The sequence below is a fragment of the Hylobates moloch genome, unplaced genomic scaffold (assembly GCF_009828535.3).
Source record: "Hylobates moloch isolate HMO894 unplaced genomic scaffold, HMol_V3 SCAFFOLD_4, whole genome shotgun sequence".
Classification (NCBI taxonomy): domain Eukaryota; kingdom Metazoa; phylum Chordata; class Mammalia; order Primates; family Hylobatidae; genus Hylobates; species Hylobates moloch.
The window spans coordinates 84,118,971-84,128,830 of NW_026652279.1; the positions used below are offsets into that span (position 1 = coordinate 84,118,971).

Consider the following 9,860-nt stretch of genomic DNA (forward strand, 5'->3'; position numbering starts at 1 on the left):
TGGCCATCTGCCTCTCTCCCGTCTACCTTCTTCTCATGATCTCCATGCACTGTAATCCTTCCAGGCTCTTCCTAGTACCCGCATAGTGAGAACAGTCAGCTACTCTCTACAGTCCCTTTAGCTTAGTCCCCTTCTCACTCTTTCTCCTTTTCACCCTTTTTCTAATTCAGTGTTGTTGTTGTTTTTTTAACCTTTTGGGGGTCACAGGCTCTTTTGAGAATTTAAAGACAAATACCTATGGACTGTAGAAAAACTCAGTATTTGTGCAGTCACCCAAAATGAGCACACAATTCAAATGTCCACAGATGCCTTGGAATCTCTCTACGGCCCCCTAGATAGAGCTCCCATTACAAACAACTGTGTCTCTGTTGTCTTCTTTGGTGCTGTGGGCCAAAGGTATTCCAGAGAACTAGAACTGACCCTTCATGGATATTTAGGAAACCTCAGAATACAGCTAGAAAAGTCTCCTTCCAGAAGGTGAAATTATGATACCATTTCTATGTGTATCCAACCGCGTGGTACTAAACTGGTAAATGCATAAAGTGATTATTTATATCTTATAATACAGCTTATGATTGCTACTCATTTGGGACATATGGGAATGCCAGGCTACTTTAAGTGAGGACAAATTTGAATTAAATATATGTGTGTCTGTGTGTGTGTGTGTGTATGTGTGTTTTAAGCCCAGTTTCTTCTCAAGTTTTACGGTAATAAGACATGATATATGTGTGCCAATGGTGATAATAACAGTCAGCTGTTTTCTAGAAAGAAGTCCTTTTGGACATAGTTTTATACTTGTATGTAAAGTATAAATAAGTTATTATAAAGTAAAATAAGCATTTATTATGGCTGTATTAATTACCAGTGTACAAAAAGTGCTGCAGAAATAGTCTAGATAACAATATGTTTCTTGGAGGGAGTTAAATGTTCCTTCAGCAAATGTGTTCACTTTCTAAATTGGTTAGTAAACGGTTTTATAGATACCAAGGTATACTTAACGCTGGTCGTGGATTAGAGGGTCAAAATTGATAAGTTTGAAAAATTAAAAGACAAAAACAAATAAGGAAATCATGATGTTTTATCGTGGTGATTGTTTCTGGGCTAGGCCCTCGCAGAACAAACAAGTGCTCCCTGACCCCCTGGGCTGACCGCATTGTGCAGCCTGGTAGGTGATGGAGGCCTTGGCCACATTGACCCAAAAGCAGTGCCCGTGAAGGATTGCTCAAAGGTTCCATGTGCCCAGGGCTTAGGAATGCTCCATCTTAAACGGTATTTTTAAAATTGTATTTTCTTCAGTATTAAAATCACCAACTGAACCTTCCAAGGAGACCAACTGAGTGGAAATAATCTTCAGTAACTGCTAATGGGAGCTGGATTTAAAACCCTCAACTTAAAATAAAAAAGCTTATGTCTCCTGAACTGTTACCCAGCCGGGTAAATTGTTTTTTAGTGTGGAATTATGTACACTTAAATCATGGTGTATGCATGTGGTCAGTGCTGCTTTTCTTTTAAGTGGGCTTGTTTATTTAAAAGACTCGAAAATGAGAAGTTGTTTTCTTACTCAGTTGGGATTTATTGTAAAACTCAATGCCAGGAAAAGAAAAAAGTACTGTTTTTATGCTGCAAGTGTGTGAAGTGTGTCCTTTCCAAAGAAAGGACAGTCATGGTGTTTTTTCTCTGTGCCCAAAGAAGGAAAGCTCTAAGGGCCAGCGGGAGGCTCTGTGGGGGATCTGGGCTTATGAACGCTAATCACGCACTGACCAATGGTTTCAAACACAGGAACGCCCAGTATATGTTTTTACTCTTACTCCTTTGCAGTAATTAATACTAAAATGAAACAAGTAGCTGGAGAGCAAAGTGGGAATTGGTTCATGTTGGTAGGTGATATTTGTTATTAACAGGGTCAGTTTGATAGCCGTGTCAGAGTTGTTGTTTTGCCCTGCTCTGTGCTGTGAAGTGTCATGAGTGAAGGTCGCGCTCGGACTACCACGGGCAGTCCCAATAGCATCAAAACAGCTGAGCAAGTCTTGAGATCCCATGTGACGCATCCAGCCAACAGCCATGGAGTCATGGACCCATCGCCCAGAAACACCCTTCCCTGGAGGCTGAGCCTTGTCTTGATCTGCAAATGAGGAGGGGGTGGAGTGCAGAGAGACAGCATGACGTGCCTAAGAGCACACAGTTGATCTGTGACAGGGATACACGATCTTCTTACAAAAGTGAGACTATACCACACCAAAAAATCTTAGAAAATTATCCTAATCCACCACAGTTTATATTTTTATTTTTTATTATTTTTATTATTTTTGGAGACAGGGTCTCCCTCTGTTGCCCAGGCTGGAGTGCAGTGGCACAGCCATGACTCACTGCAACTTCCGTTTCACAGGCTCAAGCGATCCTCCTGCCTCAGCCTTTCAAGAAGCTGGGACTACATGTGCCCACCACCACGCCCAATTAACTTTTGTATTTTTTGTAGAGATGGTGTTTCACCATGTTGTCCAGGCTGGTCTCAAATTCCTGAGCTCAAGCCATCTGCCCGCCAAAGCCTCCCAAAGTGCTGGCATTACAGGCGAGAGCCACTGTGCCTGGCCAGTTTATTTATTTATTTTTAACTGTGATTTAAATCCTTTTAAGTGCAGCCCAGTTATCCTCTCAGGAATCTTTCCAGACTTTCTGCCCCCTCAGGTTGGGCTCACTTATTGTTTGTTTCATTCTTCTTTGCACTTTTTAGAAATGTAGTAACTGAGAGAAATATTAATCGCCCCTCCTCCTGTTTTTGCAACTAGTTTTTTTTCAGTGAATGCTCTGAGGCTGCTCTGTTTTGTTATGGTGAACCTGGGCCATGGAGTTACCAGGAGATGACAGTAGGTTAGAGCTTAGAGTCTGTGGGCATTTCAGTTCTCTGATGATGGAAAGCTGTTCGGAGCCAGGTTGATACAACTGAACAAACTTGCACTGTTAATGTCAGGGTGATGACCACCTGGAGACAAACAGGGAGGCCCTTTGTTCTGCTAGTGGCCACATTATAGGAATGAGAATGAATAACCTTTATGAACCCTGAAGTGCACTGCCTGGATAAATAGAAACAACCTAGACAGGGAAATGGGGTCTCTGCCATCCAGGCCGTAGTGTAGTGGTGCAGTCATAGCTCACTGCAGAGTCAAACCCCTGGGCTCAAGTGATCCTCCCACCTCAGCCTCCTGAGTAGCTGGAACCCAGACTGTAAGCCACCACACCTGGCATGATTCATTTTTTACAATTAATTTTTCTATTAAAAATATGCCAAGCATACAAACAAGCATAGAAAATAATATTTTGAACATTTGTATACCCACCAGTCAGCCTAATTAAAATCTTTTTGATCTTTTCTATTTCTAGCCTACCTGGAGGCCACTGTTGTGAATTGGGTGTTTATCACTCTTGAAGTTCTAAATTTAACTCTTCGGGGCCTCCCTCAATGTAAGGGCTTGTGTTTAATGGGACAGGAGCGGTATCTTGCAGCAGTAAAATCACAGTTTTGGAACTGTCTTGAGACCAACCACTGTAATGATTTGAAATGTGTCAGTGAGATCGGTCTGCAGAGAGCCGAGGTGTTTCAGACCCTAGATTCGTGACTAGTTGGGAATTCCCCAGAGAAAGTGTGGTGGCCACTGAAGGTCACTCATCAAGGTAAACCTCAGACAGTTTGAAGCAAAATGTATGGTTTAGGAGTAGTGCTTTTCAAACTTTTTTTATTGTAACCCAACTTAACAAGTACATTTTCCATTGTAACCCTGGACACATACACCACACACACATACACACACACACACAGCACATACCTGTGAATGAAAATTTTTAATGAAATGATTATTATTATACTTATTATTTTTTGTCAGCTGCTCTGCAGTAAAGTCTGTTTTGTTGTGTTGTTTGTACAAAAGCTGTTTTGTTCCAATAAATTGATTTCACATGCCATTGGTAAATAGGCATCCACAGAACCAAACAAAACCTGGTTTAGGGAACTGTTACTTGTTTCATGGAGCAAAAGTTTCTAAAAGGTGTATTTGGTTTAACTCTGCTGAGTGTTTTTATAAGAAGCTTTTCTCTACGACTGACCTCAGCTTAAAGATCTGTACTACAACTTACTAATAATGAATTCCATGTAAAACTAAGCAGAATTCACAACTCTTTTGGGGTTCAGGTTATTCTATCATGAGACTTCTCCTTAAAGCTTCTAACCCTCTTCAGCCATTGCTTTAAGGCAGCCTGACTAGATTAAGTAAACAGAACTCGAACACAGTGACTTAAATATACTTTATAAATTCATGATTGTTAAGCCACAAAATCAACCTTTCCAAATAAAACTGAGTGTAAGTCAAACTGCCAAGCGAAAAAGAGCAGCTGTGGAGCTCTCAACTCTCCCTTTTGTCATAGTTTATCTCTGTACAATGCCAGATAAAGCCCAGATGAGGAATAAAGTGATGTGATTATTGCTTTATACTCATTAAATTTCATCCGTTATTGTGGGACCATGCTGCCATCCTCCTCACCTGAGGTGCCCGATAATGATCACCCTAGCAGGGGATTATAAGGCATCTTTGTTCGAAAGAAGTTTATAGAATTGGACTCGGAAAGGTACAGCTTGCCCTCCAGGGAAGCAAAGGAGAAAATTGTATTTAATGCATATTAAACAATTGTTGGAGATTATAAGCTACATTGATTCCAAGATCCCAAAATACTTGAGTCAGCTTACTCCAAAATGTTACCAGCCAGCCACTTTAAACGTTAATGAGGTAGCTGGTTTCTAAAATCTGGAAGAAGGAGGAGGTTTTGTTTAAGCCAACTGTTTCACAGAAGAGGAAATACAGTTCTACCTCAGGAAATTTAAATGAGACTGCTGAATAACCGGGAAAGAACATCTGTGGATGACAGGGCAAAGAAGAATTAAGCTGATTTTAGGCCAAATAACAAATGTGACAGCTGTGCTTTTTTGTGTATATATTTGTGTGTGATAGTATATAATTTCTAGAAAAGCAGTTCTCATGCATTTGGGTCTTGAAAATTTCCACTTTTAAAAATTACTGAGAACTCCAAAGATCTCTTGCTTCTGTGGGCTGTATCTATCAATTTTTACCATTTTAAAAATTGAAACTAAGAAATTTAAAAATATTGATTGATTCATTAAAAAACTATATTAACATAAAATACTTTTATTTAAAACATTGTTTTCAAAAAAGTTATTGAGAAGAGTATTATTGTTTTATATTACTGCAAATCTATTTAATACTTGGCTTAATAAATGGCACCTAGATTGTCATCTGTTTCTCTATATACTCTATTGTACTATGTTGTTTTGGCTGAAGTATGTGAAGTGAAGTTAGTTCACACAAATAAGTAATTGGAAAAGAGGGAACCTCATAGTCTTCTTAAAAGGATCTCAGGGACTCCCAGGGATGGATCCTTGGGGCACACTTTGAGAGCCGCTGTCCTGAAAAGTAGTTTGGAAGACTATGTTAAGAGTGGCTGTCCAGGAGTGGTGAGATTATTCACGATCCTTTTTTTCTTTTCTTTTCATTAGTATTTATTTTCTACAAGAAGATGGATTGCTTGTAGAAACTAAAAATGAGAAAGAAAGAACATACTCATGTTGAGGGCAGATTATGGAGGCCGTGGAAAAACCCAGGCAGAGGAGTTTACACTTGGGAGACCAAGGAGCCACTGTCATTTCTTAAATGGGAAAATGATAAGAGCTGTGTTTGGGAGTAAGTGGATTCGAATTGAAAAAGAGAAAGAGAGATGCTACTTCAGGGAAGTGGTATGATGGGTCAGACCTCAGGTGTCGGCAGAAATGGAGAGAAAGGGACAAACTCCAAAGACTTTGAGGGCAGAATGACCTGAGACCTGGATATAGGGAATACAGGAGAGGGCAGAGTCAAAGACAACAGTTTTCAAATTAAAACATTTGAAGAATGTTTTTTCCCTTCTATCCAACTTTGGGGCCTGGTTCTGTTGCTCAGGTTGGAGTGCAGTGGTGCAGCCTTGACCTCTGAGGCTCGAGCCATTCTCCCACTTGAGCAGCTGGGACTGCAGGTGTAGATTACCTCTTTCTATCCAACTTCAACTTTTTCTGAATGTTACCCTGATTGAGCTAATTGAAGTCTTGTCGTGTTTTCCAGAGTTGGCCAGCCTGTTCAAGGGCTTAGGAGAAAGTCAACACACTTCGCAACTTGAGTTGGTCCCAGCTGCTCCCAGAAGAACGGGTGGGTTGGTCCCTATGCCACCCCTGGAGAGCTACTCGCCGCCCACTTTGCCGTGAAGGGCTGTGCGGTTCCCCTACGCGCCGGAGCCTGCTGTGGCCTCTTATGCACTCCACCACCCCTATCAGCTCCCTCTTCTCCTTCACCAGCCCCGCAGTGAAGAGACTGCTAGGCTGGAAGCAAGGAGATGAAGAGGAAAAGTGGGCAGAGAAGGCGGTGGACTCTCTAGTGAAGAAGTTAAAGAAGAAGAAGGGAGCCATGGATGAGCTGGAGAGGGCTCTCAGCTGCCCGGGGCAGCCCAGCAAATGCGTCACGATTCCCCGCTCCCTGGACGGGCGGCTGCAGGTGTCCCACCGCAAGGGCCTGCCCCACGTGATCTACTGTCGCGTGTGGCGCTGGCCGGATCTGCAGTCCCACCATGAGCTGAAGCCGCTGGAGTGCTGTGAGTTCCCATTTGGCTCCAAGCAGAAAGAGGTGTGCATTAACCCTTACCACTACCGCCGGGTGGAGACTCCAGGTGGGTCGTCTTTACGACGTCGAGGTTTATTTTCAGAGTGAAGGTCATGTGCCCCATTGATGGAGAATGATGGGGCACCAGCAGACAGGGACCTCTCCCAAAAGAGAGAGAGCTAAGAGAGAGAGAGGAGAGGGAAGTTCAGTTTTGAGGGACTCGTCCAGAATTTTGTTTCCCGGAAGGAGGCAGATGTCCAATCAAAGAAAGAAGGTTCCCATGAAAACGATATTCCTGCCTGGAATGCCACAGGAATTCTCAATCCAAAGAGAATCGCAGTAAAACCCTGTTATAGCCAGTGTGAAGGAATGAAGATAAACTAGTCAGAAAAATCTAGAAAGAAGATACTTTCATTTGATTTCATTATGCTGGTAAGCTTTGTGTGATTTTGAAAATGAGGCAGATGGCTAATCAAAGAGAGAAAACTGCCATAAAAGTTTTATTTTGAGGTATCTGGGACAAGTCAACATAATCTTTTACCAGTTCTTAGGGTCCTGAAAGGTTTTAAAATGGCCTTGATAATGATGAGCTGTAAAAATTAAACATCACCCCCCCACCCCGCCCAAACAACTGAACTGAACTGTACTAAACTGAACTAAGGCAGGGTTTTTGGCTGCTACTTTGTTCAAGTTCAGGTAAGCAGAAGATATCTCATGTCTACGTCTGAAAACAGCCAATGAAAGAGTTGCTGGAAATCATTCCAGGCAGTTATTTTTAAAAATGGTTTTAAGTACAGACAGGTATCACTTAATGATGGAAATACATTCTGAGAAATGCATCAGTAGGTAATTTCTTTCTTGTGTGAACACCCTGGAGTGTACTTACACAAACCATGAGCCTGCTACACCTTTAGGCTATATGGTATAGCCTGTTGCTACTAGGCTACTACCCTGCACAGCATGCTACTGTACTGAATACTGTAGGCCATCCTAACCACAATGGTATTGGATGTATGTGAACAGATCTAAACATAGAAGAGGTACAGCAAAAGTACAGTACCATAATCTTAGGGGACCACTGTTGTATGTTGGTCCCTCAACCAAAACATGATTACACAGTGCATGACTGTATAGGAAAGTATCCTTCTAAAACTCTTCACACCCCTGTGTGTGTGTGTGTGTGTGTATGTATATTATATATATGTGTGTAAGAAATATGTATATATTTCCTCCTCCTCTTGGAGAAGCCTGGTGTTTATCTTTGTTCCTTCACACTGGCTATAACAGGGTTTCACTGTGATTCTCTTAGATTGAGTGTTTCTGTGGCATTCCACACAAGAACACAGTTTTAGGAGAGCTTTCTCTCTTTGGCCATCTGCCTCATCCCAAGAAACCAAAGTGCTGACACATTAGCTCAGGGAAATTGCCCATGTCCAATGAAGAGATGGTCCTGTCTAGGTAGGCAGGTTCAGTTAACCTTAAAACAGTATCCAATAAGTGATTCATGCCTAGCCTACCTCAGTCTTAGCTAAGTGATCTTTCAAGCTCCCAGAACTTAACATCTACCTGTGTGTGGATGCCTCCCACAGCCCATTCAGGGACTGAGGCCCTGGCTGAGAAGGTATTAGAAGGTTCCACATGCTTGGCAAATCTGATGCGTTTCCCCTAAATCCTGGAGCGAGTTGCTTTCCACCCTTCTTCCCTGCTTTGTTTTGACTCTCTTTGCTTACTTAAAAAAAAAGTCAATAATGTCTAAGCTTATAACAAAAATGACTTGACTCCATTTTGTGTTTCAAAGATTTGAATTTTATTAAGCATCCAAAATATACCCAAATGGAAAAATGTTCATTAATAAATCATTTCTCTCTTCCTGAATAATGTAGTTGTAAAATTTAACAACTTGTAAGAAATATCTTGTAAAATGTACCTGGTTTTCCTTTTGAATATTCAAAAGCCTAATTTTAAAGAACTATTTGACCTTTTAGTTTTTCATGTGTTTTGTTTTTTTGTCTTGCTCCGTTGCCAGGCCGGAGCGCAGTGACGCAATCTCTGCTCACTGCAACTGTCGCCTCCCCAGTTCAAGCGATTCTCCTGCCTCTGCCTCCTGAGTAGCTGGGACTACAGGCACATGCCACCATGTCCAGCTAATTTTTGTATTTTTAGTAGAGATGGGGTTTCACCATGTTGGGCAGGGTGGTCTCGATCTCTTGACCTCGTGATCCACCTGCCTCGTCCTCCCAAAGTGCTGGGATTACAGGCATGAGCCACCACACCTGGCCTTTAGTTTTTCATGTTCTGTAAGATTCTTTTAGGAATGGTAGTGTGAGTGTTTTACATGTGGTAAATAGGTTTCATTTTATCATAATTTAGGTGTGAATTTCCAGAAGGAAAGATGGGTAAAGATTATATTAATTTAAGGTAATATTTAAGTTACAGAGGTTTTTCTTACTCGTGTTTTTTTTAATAGAAAAAGTAGATTTTATATCTAGTTAGCTATCCATATTTAAAGTAAATATTTTAGGAGTAATAAAAATGTTAATGTTAAACAAGTTTGCTGAGTTCCTATTTATCATAAAGCTTAAGTTTTGCCTTTGAAATCTCATTTTTTGGCCATCCATTTTAGATACATTGAAGGCTGCATTCCCATTTTCTTTTCATTCACACATCCACTTCAATAACTGACTTCAGTGCTTTCCAAGTTATGTGTGGTGAGGCATCAGTTTTTATTTTTTTAATTTCCAGTCCTTCAAATGAATACTTTTATAGTACAGACAAATTACTAGGCAAATGAAATTTTAAAAAGACTTAGAAAATATAAGCCCAATTTTAAAAATTATTTAAACAAATATAAACTAGAAACTCTGTCAAACTGCTGTGAAAAGTTTCTTTTTTTTTTTTTTTTTATTATACTTTAGGTTTTAGGGTACATGTGCACAATGTGCAGGTTTGTTACATATGTATCCATGTGCCATGTTGATTTCCTGCACCCATTAGCTCGTCATTTAGCATTAGGTATATCTCCTAATGCTGTCCCCGCCCCCCCCACCCCCCACCCCACAACAGTACCCGGAATGTGATGTTCCCCTTCCTGTGTCCATGAGTTCTCATTGTTCAATTCCCACCTATGAGTGAGAACATGCGGTGTTTGGTTTTTTGTCCTTGCGATAGTTT

The 9,860-nt window shown here is 41.0% G+C and overlaps 1 protein-coding gene across 3 annotated transcripts in view; it reads left to right on the plus strand.

The window, feature by feature from the left end:
• SMAD9 (SMAD family member 9) overlaps positions 1-9,860 on the plus strand; it is an 80,494-nt gene that overhangs the window by 33,964 nt on the left and 36,670 nt on the right. For all 3 annotated transcript variants that reach the window (XM_032150460.2, XM_032150461.2, XM_058437664.1), the window contains exon 2: positions 6,159-6,756. In XM_032150460.2, the coding sequence (XP_032006351.1) occupies positions 6,345-6,756 (412 nt within the window). In that variant the 5' untranslated portion in view covers positions 6,159-6,344. The remainder of the gene's footprint in view (positions 1-6,158; positions 6,757-9,860) is intronic.